Source organism: Amblyraja radiata, chromosome 13, assembly GCF_010909765.2.
Source record: "Amblyraja radiata isolate CabotCenter1 chromosome 13, sAmbRad1.1.pri, whole genome shotgun sequence".
NCBI classification, from domain to species: domain Eukaryota; kingdom Metazoa; phylum Chordata; class Chondrichthyes; order Rajiformes; family Rajidae; genus Amblyraja; species Amblyraja radiata.
Genome location: NC_045968.1, coordinates 20,652,299 through 20,673,839, shown reverse-complemented (window position 1 = coordinate 20,673,839; position 21,541 = coordinate 20,652,299). Strand labels below are relative to the sequence as shown.

The following is a 21,541-nucleotide window of genomic DNA, read 5'->3' as shown; positions in this document are numbered from 1 at the left end:
CCTTGTGTGATTTCCCCACCCATTTATCCCGCAATCAATGCCTGTCTTCCTGTCTGCTTCACTGTAGATTGTGCATACTACTCAGATTGATTTGATGTAAAGCTCTTTCAGCTCTGTACTGATGCAAAGAATCATATAATTTGAGTGTGCAGCCACTCAAAGTTACACTTGGGTAAGAGATGAGAATCAAAATGTGCCTCATGACACCTTAGTTTCACAATTGCTGCAAAAATGTAACTGCACAAACATTTCATTGGATTGCCGACAGGTACAATTTGGGGATCCCAGCCTTGTAATACTCTTGGTAGTTGGTGATCTTAAACAAATATCCTCGTATAACTACTTGCATATACATTTTCTTCCCTTCATTGCCACTGTTAAATTTGAGGGACAGTGTCATCTCGGACTGTAATTTAAAATGGCCGCCACAATTCTAATTGGTGCTTAGTACAAAATAATGACCAACTTGTTGTACTCAATAATTCTCTGAATGTCTTTTAAGGTGAAAATGTTTTTTTTCCAAAATTCCTGATTTGCTCCTCATTGTCCCTTTCCTACCCATTGGCTGTCCACAAATATTTACACTATAAAATATGGTGGAAAAGAGGATCTAGCCCCACAGTTTAAACTCCTTTCCTTAAACATTGCATGGAATAAGAACAACCAGAAATGAGCATTATATTATCAACAGTAGACAAGAATGCTGAAGAAACTCCAGAGGCAGTATCTATGGAGCGAAGGAAATAGGCAACCTTTCAGGTCGAGACCCTTCTTCAGACTGTCTTAAACATTCTTAAACATTATATTATCAACTATACTTAAGAATAGACAGAGATTCTTGATGCCATTTCATTATGTCCTTTGGAAGTTATGTACCATTGAGGCAACCAATACCACCTAATGTAATAATGTTTATCTGGGGAAAGTTTTCCTGATTGCTTTAGGTGTTAATTCATGTCTCCTTTGTTAACACGCAGACTTGCAATTTTTTGAAAAAGGTATGTACAAAGATATTTGCCCTTTCTGACCATTAACCATCATAATTATTCTAGATAAATAAATATGAACACAAATAATATAGTAATCATTCATTGATATGGACTAAAAACAAAAACAAAAAATGCTTGACAACTCAGAAAATTGGGCAGCTCTTTTGGAAAGAGAAACTGCACCTGCTTCAGCCTGAAGAACACACTCTATCTGAAATATCACCCATCCATATTTCAGTCTGAAGAAGAGTCCTGACATGAAACGTCACCTATCCATGTTCTCCAAGGATGCTGCTTGACCCGCTGAGTTACTCCAGCACTTTTTTGTTAGCCAGCATCTACAGTTCCTTGGAGCGAAGGAAATGGGCAACGTTTCGGGTCGAAACCCTTCCTCAGGACCCGAAACGTTGCCTATTTCCTTCGCTCAATAGAAGCTGCCTCACCCGCTGAGTTCCTTCAGCATTTTTGTCTACCTTCGATTTTCCAGCATCTGCAGTTCCTTCTTAAACATCTACAGTTCCTTGTTTCTTCACGTTCTGCATTTCTCGGCTTCTTGAGTTCTTATATCTTTCCAATGATTCCTTATCTCTTTCCTAAGCTGCCTTTTTCTTAATGTAGTGGGCATCAAAAGAAGCCTTGTATAGGGCAAGGGAGGAAAACGTATGGAGAAGAGAGATCTCAATCTGTATAAATACATGTAAAGGCAAGACTATGCAGCATTGAGACCAAGAGAAAGAAAGTTATTTGCTGCTCGGCCTCTATCTTGATACAGTATTTAGTAGAATGAGAGCTAATGATAGTTAAAAATACATGGCTATAGCTTTGTTTTCAAAATGACATTGTGGCTAAAATGAACAAATTCTATCTTTTGGTGTTCATTATCACTGATATTCCCTTTTCAATTAATCAGGTGCCTCGATGTATGTTACAAGGAATGTAGAGCTGAGTGCTACCAAACTCTGTGACCCTCGCCTCCCCTCTGTATGTACTTGTTTAACACTAACTCTGAATGCGGTAACAGGAAAGAAAATGCAGCTAAACCTGGGGACAGTCTAAATGAGCGGAATGCAGTGTGAGCCTACACCATATGGCTGCAGTGTGCACCATCTTAGAAAAAGAGTCTCGACCTGAATGCCTCTCATGCATTGGAGCATCACCATCTGCAGGTTCCCCTTTCAAGTTGTGTGCCATCCTGACTTGGAACTAATGTTGCCATTCCTCTTTTGGCTGGGTCTAAATCCTGGAATTCCTTGTCTGACAGTATTTTGAGAGCTCCTTCATCAGAAGGTTTTAAGCAGTTACAGAAGGTGGTAAACTAGAATCTCAACATGGGCAACTGAAAAGGACAAAGGACAAAGGATGGGAAATTAATGAATTTGTTCAGTAGGACTAAGATAGGGAGACCAAGATGTTTCCGTACACAGTACATAATCATAGCTTCAAAGACAAAGAGGCGGCACGGTGGCGCAGCAGTAGAGTTGTTGCCTTACAGCGCCAGAGACCCGTGATCGATCCTGACTACAGGTGCTTGTCTGTACGGAATTTGTACATTCTTCCCATGACCTGTGTGAGTTTTCCCCAGGAGCTCTGGTTTCCTCCCACATTTCAAAGATGTACAGGTTTGCAGCTTTAATTGCTTTGGTAAAATTGTAAATTGTCTGTAGTGTGTGTAGGATAGTGTTAATGCGTGGGAATCGCTGGTTGGCGCAGACTCTGTAGGCCGAAAAGCCTGTTTCCATGCTGTATCTCTAAACTAAACTAAAATAAACCATTTGAAGTCTCGTGTTCCAATCAAATGGCATTGCTGGTGCTGCAATTGACAGCAAAATAAGTTGATTTCTTTCTGGAGAAATCACTTTTTTGTGACATAAAATCAAAGTTCAAATCCAAAGTTACTAAACTATTCTTTTAGTTTCTTCAACATCTGTACATCAACAGATTCTGACTCGTGCTTGCAAAATTTCATGGCTCCCCCTCCTCGGCCACTTTGTGTTCCAGTCTATTCAGCTCAGATTAGTGAGAAGGACCTCCATTTCATGAATCTGGAATCCAAACTCTATTTTATAATTTAAGTTTGGATCTTGATTTAAATTCCAAATTGGTTTCATTGTGTGTTCATCATGTAAGATGGGTGTTCCTCTTTAGTAACTAGTGGTTAACAATGCACTCGCCTTCCACCTGGCTCAGTTAATGAAAGCTGTTTAATTCATGAGATTTGGGCATGTTCAACCAAACATAAATATGCCTTTTTAAAATCTGTGCTTGGAATTAGCACAGCGATAATTCTCGGTTAATTCGACCTTATTGTTTCCTACTCCATTCACTCGTACTTATCTTCAATATGACAAAATTAAGACATCATCTTAATTTAGAAAACAAAGCCCTGAATAAGTCCAAATTTTGATCTACTTCAGCATGGGCATCTGATTCCATCTTCGGTTCATTTAGTTGGCCCATGGGGATTCTTTTAAGCTTTGTTCAAGGCAGGAACTACATCTTACTCCCAATTCTGTGTGTGGCATAGAAAAGACATAGTCAAGGAAAGACTTGTTAGATTAGCAGCTCCTGGGCTAGTAATTGCCCTCAAACCAGTAATGCTTTTTTTTTTAACAGTAACCACAGTGATTCAGATTTTTTTTGAAAACAAAGGACATGATGGCTATTGTAAAGCATCATCTGTAGAGCAAAGCAAATCTATGTTTAAGAAGCTACCATTTTTCTCTGTAATGAATCAAACTGACTTTTCCACACGGTCTTATCTTATTTGCAAAGCTTGAATGAGATGTGCCGATAATTACTTTGCCGCAAGGATTGCCGATTGCATGCTGAATGAATGCCGGGTGTGTGTTTTTGAAGAAAGGCTGTTCTCTCCTCACTAGTGATTAAAGAAGCTGTTATTCGGAGGAAGGAAGCAGGGCATTCAGTAGCTTTCTTTGTTTTTTTTCTCCTCTCTCTCTCTCACCTCACAGTCCAACCACGCTGTTTTGCTGCAGTGAATTTGTTATACGTGAATGTGTGTTCCATGTATCTGGTTGGCCATGGTGAAAAGGTTCTGAATGCTCCAGAGGATCCGCTTCTGATGCCCAGCTAACGTCACTCCGATTCTGCAGAGGTCACTAGAAATTGGAAGGAGAAAGGTCGATCAGAGCAACAAATTAAAACAACCAGTCAGATTACACATTTTACATGTTTATTCCATAGATGCTTTATTTCTATCAGAGAGACACTAATTTTTACAATTAGCTGTGAATTTAGAATATAAACAATATTTTAATAGTGAAAAACAAAGATCAGTAATAAAAGTTTTTTTTTTAATGATGCATCTTTCACTACTAACAATGTTAAAATGCATTTTTTTTAGTAGATCGTCTCAATAGCCAAACCTAAATTGAAAACCCATGGACAAAGAGACCTGGCTTTGAGGAGACTTCTGAAGGTGAGAAACAAAACTGCAATGTGTAGGGTTGGTGATGAAAAGAGGGTGCAAGGTGTGTCTTGGCCAAGCTTGCATTTTTTGGAGAATTGGGTGCACCAAGCTGGATTCATTAGAGCTAAAATGTTAGATTGGAGAAGCTGGGTTGTTCTACTTAGTGCAAAGAAGATAGTGTGGAGACTTGACGGAGGTGTTCAAGATGACTGTTTTGAAAAGAGATGCTCCTATTATCAAATGTTTCCAGGAATAAAAGATAGGGAATGGATATACTGGGCAAGAGCTGTAAAGGGAGGATGCAACCAAAAAAAACCTTTCCTTTTATTTGGGAGTTGGGATATAAAGTTTGTTTTGTTGTTGCCTGTAAACTGGTATAAACTGAGTCAGAAGGCTTCAGAAGGAAACTGCATAGGCACTTGAGAGAGAATACTGTAATTGGCAGAATTTTGGTGAGAGGAATGGGACTGTTCCACCTAGAGTAGGTAGAAACATGATGGGCCATCTGTACTTGTGTTTTGCCAATTTTACGATTTAAACTAATACAGAGATATTAACTGTGGTGTTCAAAAGGGAACTGCAGATGCTGGAATATCGAAGGTACACAAAATTGCTGGGGAAACTCAGCGGGTGCAGCAGCATCTATGGAGCGAAGGAAATTGGCGACGTTTCGGGCCGAAACCCTTCTTCAGACTGTGGTGTCTACTTTAGGAAGAGGGTGTTAATTTGCTGGCTGACTGCATCACTGAGAATGAGTTATAAAAATATTCATGTGGGTGACAAAGTAGTCAATTTTAAAAGGCAGTTATGTTTTTAATAAAATTTAAATGAAAGATTCAGGATCCTGGAAAAGGGAATCCATTCCCTCAGCATTACCGCTTACAGTACCTGCTGTTTATATACACAACAGTGTCCAGTGTGCCATAACCAGCTGATGAGAAATTATCTTTGTATTGTCCCATTTTGATACCATCCAGCCATTCATCTACTGTTGTGATATTGGAAGTGTCCGGAGTGCATGGATCCTGCAAAATGCTGCCTGACCTGTGCATGCACAAAAAAAAAAAAAGAAGAACATTTGAAACTTCATTCCTTGCACCTCATTACTTGTTTATTTTTAATCATCATTGCTTGTCCTTTTACCGTTTGAAAATGAAACTTCTATTTCAATGTTAAGTGTGATAAATCTTACCAAGCTGCATCATTGGCTAACGTTCTGAGACAACTGGGATTTCGTATCAGCTTGTCGAGAATGTTCACAATCTGGCCAAACTTTGGTCTATCTCCGCGTGCTTTCTGCCAGCAATCTAACATCAACTGGTGAAGCACAGCAGGACAATCCATGGGTGCCGGCAAGCGGTATCCTTCATCAATTGCTTTAATCACCTGCGGCGAATGCAAGAGGTTTACCCTGAAGTTCACTTTGTACAGTTACTGGTCCTTGCAAGCCCAAGGAACTAAATCAGTTTTCAAACATTTGTGGATAATAAATTAAATGGAAGATATTTGAATCAATATTCAGTAGTGCAGCGTAGCTGTAGAGTTATTGCCTTACAGCGCCAGAGACCCGGGTTCGATCCTGACTATGGTGCTGTCTGTGCGGAGTTTGTACGTTCTCCTTGTGACCGCGTGGGTTTTCGCCAGGTGCTCCGGTTTCTTCCCACATTCCAAACCCATATAGGTTTGTAAGTTAATTGGCTTCAGTAAGTTGTAAAATTGTCCCTGGTGTGTAGGATAGTGTTTGTGTACAGGGTGATTGCTGGTCAACGTGTTTCTGCAATGCATCTCTCAAGTCTAATATGGTGCACAATATAACAAACTATTGTATAAAGATTTTAAATTAATAATTTAATAAGAAAATATTTCTGTTCTGAAAATGCTTCAGTTCTGTAATTCATCAGTTGCACTTGGATCACAATACATGAAGTGAGAATTAAAATGATTCTAAATCTGAGGAAAGACATTCTTGACATAGAGGGAGTACAGAAAAGGTTCACCAGACTGATTCCTGGGATGTCAAGTCTTTAATATGTAGAAAGACTGGATAGACTCGGCTTGTACTCGCTAGAATTTAGAAGATTGAGGGGGGATCTTATAGAAACTTACAAAATTCTTAAGGGGTTGGACAGGCTAGATGCAGGAAGATTGTTCCCGATGTTGGGGCAGTCCAGAACAAGGGGTCACAGTTTAAGGATAAGGGGGAAGTCTTTTAGGACCGAGATGAGAAAAACATTTTTCACACAGAGAGTGGTGAATCTGTGGAATTCTCTGCCACAGAACGTAGTTGAGGCTAGTTCATTGGCTATATTTAAGAGGGAGTTAGAAGTGGCCCTTGTGGCTAAGGGGATCAGGGGGTATGGAGAGAAGGCAGGTACGGGATACTGAGTTGGATGATCAGCCATGATCATAGTGAATCCAGAACTAGGGGTCACAGTTTAAGGATAAGAGGGAAGTCTTTTAGGACCGATATGAGAAAATCATTTTTTACACAGAGAGTGGTGAATCTGTGGAATTCTCTGCCACAGAAGGTAGTTGAGGCCAGTTCATTGGCTATATTTAAGATGGAGTTAGATATGGCCCTTGTGGCTAAAGGGATCAGGGGGTATGGAGAGAAGGCAGGGATGGGATACTGAGTTGGATGATCAGCCATGATCATATCGAATGGCGGTGCAGGCTCGAAGGGCCGAATGGCCTACTCCTGCACCTATTTTCTATGTTTCTATGAATGGTGGTGCAGGCTCGAAGGGCTGAATGGCCTACTCTTGCACCTAATTTCTCTGTTTCTATGTTGCTATAAAGCTGGTATTCAATGGCCTCTGAGATTTTGAATGAAATGCCCCAATAATTTTTCCAACAATAAGAACCAATTATTTGCATGAATTTAGAAACCTAGTTTTTAGGAAAGATTGATTCAATCTTTAGAAAATACTTTGGGGGAAATAACCTTTTAGTTTAGTTTATGGTTTATTGTCACGTGTACTGATGTACAGTGAAAAGCTAGACACAAAATGCTGGAGTAACTTAATGGGACTGGCAGCATCTCTGGAGAAATGGAGAGAAGGAATGGGTGATATTTCAGGTTGAGACCCTTCTTCGGAAGAATTATTCCAGCATTTTGTGTCTATCTTCAGTGTAAGCTAGCATCTGCAGTTCCTACCTACTGTGAAAAGCTTTTGCTGCCAATAGTGGAAGTTATGAGACGATCAAATATTTAGAAATTGAGATGGTCCTGAAAGAAGAGATCTGCTGGCTTTAGCACTCTACATCTCTGAGGACTCACTGGCATCACTGCAGGGCCAAGATGACCATTCAAGGTATACATTGAACTGGAGATGCAAGGATCTGCAGATGCTGGTTCTCCAGAAATCAGTCTGGGCTCTCATTCCTTTGGGAAGGTTTATAATAGTCATGGAGTGATAGTGTGGAAACAGGCACCTCTGCCCAACTTGCCCACACCGGCCAACATGTTCCAGCTACACTAGTCCCACCTGCCTGCATTTGGTCCATATCCCTCCAACCTGTCCCATCCATGTACCTGTCCAAATGTTTCTTAAACATTGCAATAGTTCCTGCCTCAACTACCTCCCCTGGCAGCTCGTTCCTTACACCCACCACCCTTTGTGTGGAAAAAAGTCTCATTTAATTTCTTAATAATTTGTAATCTAAGTTGCATTTTGACTAAACACGATTGTTAATCTCAATGTATCAATTTCAGTATAGTTATCACCTACTTTCAATGTAATCCTTTGCTGCATATTGCATTGCTTCACACAACTATTGAATGGTGAAAAATTTGTATTAGGAATTTGGCAAGACATTTCCCTTTGGAAGCTTGTCTTTTTTGCCATCCCCAAGATGAGTTTAAATGGCATATTCTTCATCTGTCCTTTGTAACATGTTAGCTACACACTATAGTGAACTCTGCTGTGGTTTTATATTCCATCTAGTGGGCTGCATTATATTCCATCCAATGAGCTGCATCTAGTAGGGATAGGTGCTGCAGAGATAGAGGCTGCCAAGAGTTTTCGCTCAACCTGGTCTATTATGCGAACATGGGCCCTCACCTCCATCAAAGGCATCTACATAAAATGCTCCCAGGAAGACTATCGAGGATCCTCACCCTCTTCTCATTGCCACTATCAACAGACTCTAGGTGCAGGAGTAGGCCATTCGCCCCCTCAAGCCAGCACAGCCGTTCAATGTGATCATGTCTGATCATCCACAGTCAGTACCCCGTTCCTGCCTTCTCCCCATATTCCTTGACTCCGCTATCTTTAAGAGCTCTGTCTAGCGCTCTCTTGAAAGCATCCAGCAGGAGATACAGAAGCATGAGGACCCACACTGGGTTTGGGAACAGCTGCTTTCCTACAAATATCAGGTTCTTGAATCAACCTGCACAATCCTAATCCTACCTCAACAATGCAACACTTTGGGTCAACTTTTGCATACCCGAGACTTGTTTTCTAATTTTTTTTAATTTTTTGTTTGCACTAATATATCTTGTTTTATCTCGACCTTCTTTTTTCTTTTAACTGTTGTAGAATTTGTGGGTAAGTTGTGTATGACTTGTATTGTTTATGTGCTACAAGCAAGATTCTCACCGTACCTGCGCAGATAACGGACTTAACATATTACATTCACTCTGTCAGTGAATGGGATTAGCTAAATCAATGAAAATTTGCAATCCAGCTGCATGGAATTTAAGGTCACCTTAAATGGTGATGGACTAGAGAACGATCTATACTATTAAGCAGCAAATTGGCAGGGCAGAATTGTACAATGGAGACTCTAGTTAAGTGTTATCCAGAATGTCATAATGTTAAGTAAACAATCTAGGTCATCGTGCATTTAAATAGTACCATACAAAAACATGTGATTTTGCTACTTACATCCTGATTGGACATTTCCCAATACGGCCGCTCTCCGTATGACATAACTTCCCACATGACAATCCCATAACTCCACACATCACTGGCTGAAGTGAACTTGCGATAGGCAATGGCCTCTGGAGCTGTCCATCGGATGGGGATCTTTCCTCCCTGACGAAAGCAAAGAAAGTTACAGATGTAGAGCACTGATTTATATAAAGCAGAAATACCAAAGGTGTATTCCTGCCTTTTGGCCATCTGTTGAGATTTGATAATATCAGATCTTTGAGTGGATGTAGACGGATTATTAAAAAAATAAAAAAATTAAAACTTTTTTTGGGCCATTCACTGCCAATGAATCTGGGAACACCTCTTTTAACAAAACTATTTGTTTCAAGTTAATCCTGGAATGCAAAGATAACGCTGGGTTGTTTAGTTGCAACCCATCCTTAAACCCACCCTAGCCTAGTTTCTTTCTGCCTTCACTCTGAGGACACCTTCTGGATCTCTTCAACAATGGAACGTCATTAGACTGGGATTTTATTTTGATTTTGTTGGTCTCAATGAAAGGAGATGCAAGTTGGAACAGAGGCAGCAAAGCTTTCGATTTCTTTGAGTTGATGCAAGGTAAGAAGATTTTAGAATGAGGAGGACAGAGTTAAAGGGCAAGTACTCCTGCAGCAGATGAGAAGTGCTTTAGCAGCAGATGACTTGAAATGATGTGAGGATGTTAGCAGAGGGATTCTAGTAATGGGTTGAATATGTGACATTTGGAGTGCAGAGATTGTTGCCAGAGATCAAGTGTTGCTTGATCTATTCACTCACCCTGGTTGTATAGGCAGCTTCTGGGTCGTCCTCCAGCACTCGTGACAAACCAAAATCGGACACCTTGCAGACAAAGTTGCTGTTCACTAGTATGTTTCTGGCTGCCAGGTCTCGGTGTATATAGTTCATATCTGAAAGATATTTCATCCCGGAGGCAATTCCTCTGAGCATTCCAACCAGCTGAATGACTGTGTATTGTCCATCATGCTTCTGCATACAAGCATAAAACATTAAATTAAATGTGCCATTCTATAAATTGGATGCCAAGCTACTAGAAAGGAATGGAGCTAAATACAACACTGAATAGAGTCCAATATACTTTGGGTGTGTATAATAAATGGCTAGTCTTGTAACCCACAGTGGTTCTCTCAGCTTGGCTCTAAGTTTGTTTCAATTGCAACTTGAGAGAATTACTTAATACATCATTTGTAGCAGGCCTCTGGAGGTGAATTGATTAGAAATGTCCATCAAATCCATACAGCTATACTCATAGGATATAAAGGCTTCTTCAACAATACACTTCAAAATCAGTTGGGGACAAAACTCTCATTTATTGTAGAATATTTAAACTCTGAATTGTTTTAGTTTGAAGGGGTAACCACTTGGGGGAAATGAAACTGAAGAAGGGAAATGAGATGCAGCTTGGGTATTCAGTTGGTTAAGAATAAGTCCAGGTGACATATTCTGCCACTGTAGATGCCATAAAATAGTTGCCATGTTGTAATTTTCTGTAAGTGCCTTGGTCACCACAACCACTCTTATAGATCGTTGGTGCATACTCGGTCTCTGTATTTCATCCTTGCCAGGCAAGGCAGTGGGCACCTGATCAAGATCACACAATTGTATCCATAAAGTTCCTTCCTCCCCCAACCCCACAGCATGCCTTTCTGATTTAACGTTGGGTGATACGTTCCATGGGTCTCCCCATTTCATGTGACTGGCAGGTGCTCCTTGGCACCTCCTTTACTCAAAGACACCACACTCAGGTGTCCAACTTGTAAACAATTGCCTGATATCCATAGCATTAATAGTTTTCTGAACTAATTTTCTTCTCATTAAAAATGTCCCTAAGGCACTAAATGCCCCAACCATAAAAGATCAAAGCTGTCTGCACTAAGGAGTGAAAATAAAATGGATTTTTCCATTTCAGCTAAATGGTGTACAATATGGTAACCTATTAAATTAGTTATTATTCATGATTGGCTTTAGAATGCACAAGCTGTAGGTCAACAACTTCTAACTGGACAAGTAGCATAGGCAGTTATAACTTGTGCTTGGCAACTCGTGCTTCCCAATGCATTCGATATAGATTGAGTGAGGCTGCTATCTTATCAGAAAATCAGCTTTAAAATAATTTTCAAAATAATTACGTTATTGATTTAGTTCCATATTTTGCTGACAGACAAAAAAGGTGTCGACTTGAACCAATTTTTAAAAACCACATTTCCATTAATCTTAAATGTGTGAAATTATCAAATATGGTGGACTATTGGGAATTTCTATCTCACACACAACTGATGTTCACAAGTTATAGAAGTAGATTAGGCCATTTTGCCCATCGAGACTACTCCGCCATTCAATCATGGCTGATCCGGGCCTCCTAATCCCATTTCCTGCCATCTCCCCATAACCCTTGACGGCCGTTCTAATCAAGAATTTGTCTATCTCATCCTTAAAAATATCCGCTGACTTGGCCTCCACAGGCCAGTGATTGACACTTGGTGGGGGCAAGGTACCTAACTTAGCAATTAAGATATTTGGTTCAGGCGCAATTATGTATTTTGCCCTTGAATCCCAGCCCGTCTCCCCAAATGCACTAACTGAGTCTATTTCAAACTGTAGTGGTTTGATTAACAGAAACCTGCCTCACGGCAATATCATTATTTATCTTGGTTTTAGATGTTACCAGCGAAGTGGGAGGTCAAGTGTGTGGAAAAGACAAATGCAGCAGCAATATGGGTCTAGCAGCATGAAAATACATACATTACTTTCAAGTGATAATATTGAATTACTGAAGAACCATTGATCAATTTTCATTCATGAATAAATTACAAAATCTATAATCATTACTCAGCTGGTTATGTTAAGTCCTGCATATGAAATAGAACTGAATTATACTGATTAAATTTCAAAAGCGCATTATCTTGAGTAATTTAAGATTAATATTAGAACCAAGTTTTATTATTTAAATTGCATGCTGTCCTTTACATGTAAAATTAGTCCAGCTCATCCCCTATGTGTCTGTTCAGCCAGGAGAACGTACCAATCTTCATATGGCCACATCTGCAACTCCAGTCAGAACAGCAGCCTACCAACTGTGACAAATAATCCCAACCACAGTAAAACGCTGATAATCTGCCAACCGTGGGCTTTTGCTGGTCTGGTGGATTTTCTACATTATTTAACGTTATTCCTAGTGATTTTACAGCCCACTTTCATTTCACTTTTTTACATGTTCCATAATGGCACAATAACTTCAGTGAACCCAATGAGTTTAATGGGAGTGGTAACGGATGTCTGGTGCATTTAAAGGGAGCAGGAAACGGAACAAGCTGAAACACTCCGGTTCCCCATTGTGGCCACGCACCTGGTTGCATTCTTGACCCTGACCAAGGGTTTGGTCCCATACCTGGATTATACTCTGGACCCCTGCCTTACACTCCAGGTTAAGAATGGATCGACTGGGCTTGTATTCACTGGAATTTAGAAGGTCGAGAGGGGATCTTATAAAAAACATATAACATCCTTAAGGGATTGGACAGGTTAGATGCAGGAAAAATGTTCCCCATTGGGAGTCCAGAACCAGGGGGCCACAATTTAAGAATAAGGGGTAGGCCATTTAGGACTGAGATGAGGGAAAACCTTTTCAGCCAGAGAGTTGTGAATCTGTGGAGTTCTCTGCCACAGAAGGCAGTGGGGGCCAATTCACTTGATGTATTCAAGAGAGAATTGGATATAGCTCTTAGTGCTAACAGAATCAAGGGATATAGCGAGAAAGCAGGAGCAGGGTACCGATTCTGGATAATTAGCCATGATCATATTGAATGACGGTGCTGGCTTGAAGGGCCGAATGGCCACCTCCTGCACCTATTTTCTATGTTTCTATGTTAATGAGTGAGCTAGATACTGAACAGGGAACAGATACTTCAGGGACAGTTTCTTCCCAGCTGTTATCAGTCAACTGAACCATCTTACAACCGACTGGAGAGTTGTCCGTAACTACCATCCACTTCATGGGAGACCCTCAGACTATCTTTGATCGGACTTTACTGGACTTATCTCGCACTAAAAGTTATTCACGTTCCGTTTGTCATGCATCTGTACACTGTGGATGCCGCGATTGTAATCAAGTATTGTCTTTCCACTGACTGTTTAGCACACAACAAAAGCTTTTCACTATGCCTTGGTACATGTGATAATATAATACTCAAACTGTCAGGATTTTTGGTCAATTGGATACCAAATCACTGGAGTTTAATGCTACACTTGAAATCATGTAGACCTGTCCTTTCACAGCTGGCAGGAGGCGAGGATGTGACCAATACTACCCCTCATTTTATCACGCTCTACCTCATCGCAAATCTCATCCCACACCAACTGCAATATTGGTATTAGCCAATATTGGATTCACTTGTGTTTTAACTGGGTTGGATAAGTCCAAGAAAGTAATGGAGTTATTACCTATTATTATATATATTTTTTTGCATCCTTCCCCCAACACACCCCCCGCCCCCCCACCCCTACTTTCAGTCTGAAGTGTTCTGACCCGAAACACCACCTATTCTTTTTCTCCAGGGATGCTGCCTGAACCGTTGAGTTACACCAGCATTTTGTGTCTATCCTCATAATGGAGCATAGAGCATTCAGGAAAAGAATGAAAGCAAAGTGCATGCATTATTCAAACATCCTCCTTGATTTGTAAATTAAACAGGAAACGGGTCTGGTTGTAACAATTCACCTTCATTTGTTTTAATTACTTAGGCAAAGTCTAGCTTCTCCTTTGGGTGAATCATTATCATTTCAATAATAACAAGTGTCATAGTATTAATTATAGAGCAGACCCTACCCTCAGAAATGAGTCGAGCGATCCATTTTCCATGTACTCGGTTATTATCATTACAGGTTTGCCTGGAGGAAGGAGAAAACAGCAGTGAATATAAAGTAGTGCAACATGAGAATTTTATTTTGTTGTCCGTGAGACAGCATAATCACATTCAATGTTCTGAAGACGCGCCAGATTGCATGCAGAATGAATGAATTTAAGCAGGGAATTAACAAGAGATGAGGCTGCACCACTGGTGTCACATAATCCTGAAGCGAATATACATTGTTTGTGAAAGTTGGCAAGTTGGGAGTGCAAGATGATTTTTCTTAGATATTGGCACATTCAGTCTTTAAATTCCCATCTACTTCTGCTTTGAAACGCAAATAGAACATTGCTGCATTTGTAACTATAGCCCCAAGGCATGAGGCTACGGTGTATCATTAAAATCATTTCTGCATTTGAAATTACAGCCTGCTTCTAAATCCAATGGTGGAGATCTTCTGCTATTGCATTCCTACCTATTAGTCTTCACTAACCTTACTTCAGGCCCCAATGATATTTAATATTTAAAATGCATTGATACTCAACTTAGAACATTAAATATTTCAGTTGAAAGCATTCTTGGTATGCAATAGGTAGTGCCTGAATGCTGTACCAATACAAGTTATTAAACATCTAGGCTATGTGGAGTTGAGGGGTTGTCATAAAATTGCTTGAGCAATGTCCATCACCAGGAAAAGGAAAGGGTAACAAATTAAATAGCGATGAGTTGCTAATGGGGACATAGTTTTAACTTGGATGCAAGGACGTAGTAAAATAGCCATCCATGCAGGGTTAAGACACAGCAACTGCTCCACCGCCCACCCAGCTGCAGATCAAAGGTAGGAACTGCCCAGCAACAAAGGTGTTTGTTGGAGTTGGTTTTGTTGGTACTATCCAAATTTTATATCATATAACATTATTCTTTTCAGATTTGTAATAATATTTGCACTGTGGCAAGTAAAATTCTGAAACAAATCACTTTATAAAAGGTTCTCTTAATTTTGTCTGCTTTCACTATGTAATTTGGGGAAGAATAAATGGGCTAAGGTAAGAAAAGCATAAAGAGGGGTGCTTTTGGTTTGTCCAGACTCAGTAGGCTGAATGGCCTGTTTCTGTGCTGTATCTCTGACTATGGAAGAACCACAGAATTTTCAGAAAGGTTTAAGTTTCTGATTCGGATTAGTTTGTTGGCATTTAGACTTAGATGTAATGACATTCCTTGTTCTTGAGAAGCTCACCGAGTAGACAGTATACATGGTAATGATAAATACAACAACAGATACATATTTTTGTTTCTGGAACTTTGATCACCACACATTTACCGTTTCAAGAACCAATTTTTGGATTCAAGTAGGTAATTTTGGGGGAATGTTAGTGGAATAATATTAACCTGCATTGTAAGGGATTTGTTATGTTACTGGTGGTATCTAATTTTGTATCATTTTATATAAACAACCTTTTATAAATTGGAAGCAAAATAGTACAGATTTAGTTGAAATCTAAAATTTTTAAAAATGCTTGAAAAATTCAGCAGGTCGGGCAGCATGTGTGGAAAGAGAAATGAAGTTAACGTTCACATTAATTACCTTTCACCACTAACTTGAATATTGTTAATGCTTTGGAATGAATGGCATGCTGTGGTATTTTGTACTATGAGTATTCGACATAGGGCAGATCTAATGATATAATAATTGTGGGATGATTTAGGTAGAAGTGTCATGCCTGGTACTTCATATACTGTATCTGTTCCAATTTGCAATATACATCATCCAACCATTGACCTCTGTTACAACTATTTGGATTTATCTGTAAGCTGTAACTTTGTCTTGTGCTAATTGGCAGCAGATTTTCAATGAACATGTATCTTGATTATGGTTAGTTATCGTCCTTTTAAATCAAGAGTGAAAACTGTGCACTTTGCAAAGAGATGGAGTGGGGAAAAAAAATCTGCCCTGATCAAAATGTTTCTCATTCACAGGTTGCTCCAAAGTGCTGCACAACCAACAAAAAACAAAGTTTGGCTATTGTATTTACTTACCCTCTGTCATTCTGTGGCCAATAATAACTCAGAAAACAGATAAAATGCATGGTAATCTGTTTTAGTAATGATAGTTGTGCAAAAATTGCAAATAACTTCACCCCCCCTCGAACTTCAAATATTATTTATAATCCACTGAACGGGTAGATGAGACTTTGTTTTAATGCACTGTAATGATGGGGTGGGGGTCAACCTCGGTTAATTTTAGTTTTGAGGTTAGCGTGTTTCAATTGAAGACACAAGGAACTATAGATGCTGGTTTACACAAATAAACAGTGCTGGAGTAACACCGCTGAGTTACTCCAGCATTTAAGTGTTTTTTTTTTGTTTCAATTGAACCCTGGTGGACAAAGGGAATGGGATTGATCCATCTGGAGCCGTGTCATTCCACATTGCCTGTTGCAGTTATTTTCTTCTGTCTCAGTCTGTAAAAATTGATTACATATTGGACGGCAGTCAATTCAAATTGTCTAAAAAAAAAAAAGAGCTTTCTTGAGGGCACAGTTTCAGGCAACTAAAGAAATGGACATAGTGGGCATAAAATCACTAATAAGCAATAGTTTATATGTCAAAACCCCAGTCAAATTCATGTTTTACTTACACCTCTTGTTTATCACTGTACAATTAGATGACATTCTCATATACACTGCCTCCAAGTTATCAGCTACAGTGCAATATAGAGATTTTGAATAACTCTATTTAATGCGATGGTATAAGATTCTGGTAGAAAGGCAGAATGCTTTTAAAGTGATTTTGTTTTCATTAATATTTCCATACGGATACTTTTTGAGAAATACTTGCTTTAAGAATGGAAAAAGAATGAGTTCCCTGGCCATATATTTCTAATTTAACATGGCCAAAATTAGGTTCAAATATAAGCAGGAAAACAAAAATATCTACTGTGCAAATCTTCTTCAAAACACCAGAAAATGCATCAATTTGTGTCTCTCCACTAACCTGTATGGGAACTTTGAACAACAAGAGATCATTCCCCTTGCCTACGCTGTAAAGGAAGAAACCTTTTAAAGGATAGTCACCTCAGAATGCCAGGAAGACGGATTAGATTGTCCTCCTCAAGGTAATGCCAGAGGAAATATTATACTGGACAGATGTGAGTGCATTATCATTGAATTTGCACTAAGACGAACCATTTGGGCAATTGTCAGGCCATCATGTAAACTTCACTTGTCAAACAGAAAAACGCAAATATGGGTAAATTTTACTTAAAGTTCTGGTGAATCTCTGGAATTCTCTGCCACAGAGGGTAGTCGAGGCCAGTTCATTGGCTATATTTAAGAGGGAGTTAGATGTGGCCCTTGTGGCTAAGGGGATCAGAGGGTATGGAGAGAAGGCAGATACGGGATACTGAGTTGGATGATCAGCCATGATCATATTGAATGGCGGTGCAGGCTCGAAGGGCCGAATGGCCTACTCCTGCACCTAATTTCTATGTTTCTATGTTTCTATGTTACTATGTTTGTCTTCCCCTGCTATTTAGAAGCATTAACATAATCACAGCAAAGGTGGTGTTATCTGACAGCAAGATTTATTTTAAAACTTTTGAGACATTGAGGCACAGTATTTTTCTTTCACTTTTCATAAATTAATAAAAAAGTGATTATTTGAATAAATCCTAGTTGGTTTATATGGGCTTTAAAATACCACTTAGAGTGTAGCTTAAGGAGTTCAGAAAGTATTCTGGTTTGTTCGAGTGGGAGCTATCAGCGACAGATTCAATCTGACTGGTTAACTGAAGGAGTTGATGTTTTAATTGCATTTATGAAACTATTTCGCACAGATTAGTTCATCTCACAATTCTACTTATCCTCTGGCGATGGCTGCAGGTGAATTGTTAAGACCATATTGCCAATTCGGAGCCATTTATTTTTGCCTTTCAAGTATTAGTCAGCTGCGTTGTATCGAAACAAAAGCAGACTTAATTCTCCTGCATTCATTCCGTGGCGATGTCTAACTGAGACAACAGTATGCAACTTGGCTTCCTTTCCTGTCGTCTACCACATGCTTTCTATTCATTACGATATGCACTAATCAAAGCTTTCAATAAATGTCAGCAGGTAATTAGACTTGGCAATCTACTGAGAATTCTTATGTCCATAAAATCATGAATGTTAATGAGCACTTGTCTAAGTTATTTGCGAGCGTGTAGAAGATGGGCTTGATGGATTGGTCCAATCTAAGGAGCTGGCCGTGAAGGAAGGCCCAGATGAGAACCATTGCCTCATTTCAATATGTCAGCTGCTATGCAAAGGCCACAGAGCACCTGCGCTTGCAAATTATTAAAGTACCCTGACAACTTCACGCAGAGTGTACACAATGTCAACAGATCGACAGCGAGTGTAAGGAAACCTTTAAAAAAAACACACACTTCGATCCTCTTTGGCATCTTTTTATCTGCTGCAGGATGGAGTGAAATGGCTGATTTATCCCCGACACATTCTGTCCTTGGACAGCCAACCTTCTCTTTCCTCATTTTGCATTCATGAAGTGTGGAAAGAACATAAAATAAATACATCAAGGTTTCCAAAAGGCTGTAAATATTTATGGGGTCGTTGAAGAGCCCAGTGCCTTCTAACTCACAGGGAATCAGGAAAAGGCATTGCTTCAAGAAGCCATCTCAAGGTCAGAGGATGTTGCACTAGATTCAATAATCGAGCGAACCCGGGATGGATTTTTTGAGACACCTCGGGGGCAATGCCATAAGTGAGATCTTTATTTGTCCGAAGCATTTTTAAGCTCCCTCCATTGATCTACTTGTGTGATTGAATCCATCATTTCTCCAACACATGCATCTGGGACAAGTCTCCCTACTGCAAATGTATACATGTAAACATGTACATGACCCTTCCACTCTGAAGAAGGGTCTCAACCTGAAATGTCACCTGTTCCTTTTCACCAGAGATGCTTTCTGACCCGCTGAGTTACTCCAGCTTTTTGTGTCTATCTACATGTAAAAAGCATCCTGTCGTTTACAAAGGCACATCTGGTTTGTTGCAAATGATTCGGAGCACTATTATAGCCTAGACTATACATCAAAACATGGACAATAAAATAACAGATGCAAGCAGGGATTTTCAATCTAGTTTAGTTTAGAGCTGCAGTATAAAAACGAGCCCTTCAGCCCATCTAGCCCATGCCAGCCATTGATTGCCTGTTCACACTAATTCTATGTTATCCCATTGTCTCATCCACTCCTTATAGAAACATAGAAAATAGGTGCAGGAATAGGCCATTCAGCCCTTCGAGCCTGCACCGCCATTCAATATGATCATGGCTGATCATCCAACTCAGTATCCTGTACCTGCCTTCTCTCCATACCCCCTGATCCCTTTAGCCACAAGGGCCACATCTAACTCCCTCTTAAATATAGCCAATGAACTGGCCTCAACTACCTTCTGTGGCAGAGAATTCCAGAGATTCACCACTCTCTGTGTGAAAAATGTTTTTCTCATCTCGGTCCTAAAATATTTCCCCCTTATCCTTAAACTGTGACCCCTTGTTCTGGACTTCCCCAACATCGGGAACAATCAAACTCAGCACAGCAAGTTCCCAGCTATATACCATGGGCATGGACATTAGTAGTTGAATGAAGAATATGGTGCCAGTTACTTTCACGCCACTGTATTTGTTCTTTGGATGCAATGGGAATCGAGGAATTCAGAGGATTGAGCAGGAAAGTAGAGCTTGTTGAACAGTGGGAGAAGCCATTTAGCCTGCTCCTCCTTGTTATGACTATTATTTTATTTAGCGAATGTCTTCTATTTAATCAGGTTTTCTGTGGCTATTGTATATTTAGTTCTGCTTCAATCTCATGCTAACATTTTATTTTTACCTTATGGGAATTTCACATGGTCTGAGTCTTACTGCCAACCTATTAGTGACAGATCCTTAAAATGACATAAACAATTTGATTTACATGGTTGTTTCTCTTTAAATTATTTCCTCCCTTCCTCTCTTTTAGTTGGCCTATAAATCAAGGAAAAGGGAATCAATTTCTCTCAAGGCTCTGATACTTCTCTAGGGTCAGTTTGTGAGGACGTGTATTGCAGTTTAGTTTAGAGATACAGCGTGGACACAGGCCCCTGAGCCCACCGGGCCCAAACAGGCGATCAATGCTGCCTTTTCTCACTAGTTATCTGTTATCCCACTTTCCTAACCACACCCTACACATTAGGGCCAATTAACCTACAAACCTGCACGTCCTTGAGATATGGGAGAAAAAAACAAGAACCTCCGGAGTAAATTCACGTGTTTTCAATTAACTCCATACAGACAGCACCCGAAGTCAGGATCCAACTTGGGTCACTGGCACTGTGCGGTAGCAGCTCGATAAGCTGCGCCACTGTGCCACCTTTTACAGAGTTAATGTAGATTACTCTGGAATTCTTCACTCCCTTTGCCACCACAGCTGGGCATGATCTCGGCCACTTTTTAAATACTTTTCCTTTATCTACCAACTGGAAGTTGGAATCTGGCATGCCCCATGCTTTAACCCACACAACAACACCATGTGGCATAACACATCATGCCATCTACCATCCCACTGTGCAAGCCTATTACGTTAATACAGCAGTAACCATACAACCATATAACAATTACAGCACGGAAACAGGCCATTTCGGCCCTTCTAGTCCGTGCCAAACGCGTATTCTCCCCTAGTCCCATCTACCTGCACTCAGACCACCCTCCATTCCTGTCCCGTCCATATAACTATCCAATTTATTTTTAAATGATAAAAACGAACCTGCCTCCACCACCTCCACTGGAAGCTCATTTCACACAGCTACCACTCTCTGAGTAAAGAAGTTCCCCCTCATGTTACCCCTAAACTTCTGTCCCTTAATTCTCAAGTCATGTCCTCTTGTTTGAATCTTCCCTACTCTCAGTGGGAAAAGCTTATCCACGTCAACTCTGTCTATCCCTCTCATCATTTTAAAGACCTCTATCAAGTCCCCTCTTAACCTTCTGCGCTCCAAAGAATAAAGACCTAACTTATTCAACCTTTCTCTGTAACTTAGTTGCTGAAACCCAGGCAACATTCTAGTAAATCTCCTCTGTACTCTCTCTATTTTGTTGACATCCTTCCTATAATTAGGCGACCAAAATTGTACACCATACTCCAGATTTGGCCTCACCAATGCCTGGTACAATTTTAACATTACATCCCAAGTAGAAATAAGAAAGTAGAAAAAAAAAACGTTTTCACCCAGAGAGTTGTGAATTTATGGAATTCCTTGCCGCAGTGGAGGCCAAATCACTGGATGGATTTAAGAGAGAGTTAGATAGAGC

The 21,541-nt window shown here is 40.0% G+C and overlaps 1 protein-coding gene across 2 annotated transcripts in view; it reads right to left on the bottom strand.

The window, feature by feature from the left end:
* Window positions 1–2,658: 2,658 nt before the first annotated feature.
* Window positions 2,659–21,541, bottom strand: part of LOC116979698 (ephrin type-A receptor 3-like) — a 269,657-nt gene continuing 250,774 nt past the window's right edge. For both annotated transcript variants that reach the window (XM_033031401.1, XM_033031402.1), the window contains exons 12-17: window positions 14,176–14,237; window positions 10,110–10,319; window positions 9,306–9,455; window positions 5,609–5,802; window positions 5,305–5,460; window positions 2,659–4,105 (exon numbers count right to left, since the gene is read on the bottom strand). In XM_033031401.1, coding sequence (XP_032887292.1) covers window positions 3,991–4,105; window positions 5,305–5,460; window positions 5,609–5,802; window positions 9,306–9,455; window positions 10,110–10,319; window positions 14,176–14,237 — 887 coding nt within the window. In that variant the 3' untranslated portion in view covers window positions 2,659–3,990. The remainder of the gene's footprint in view (window positions 4,106–5,304; window positions 5,461–5,608; window positions 5,803–9,305; window positions 9,456–10,109; window positions 10,320–14,175; window positions 14,238–21,541) is intronic.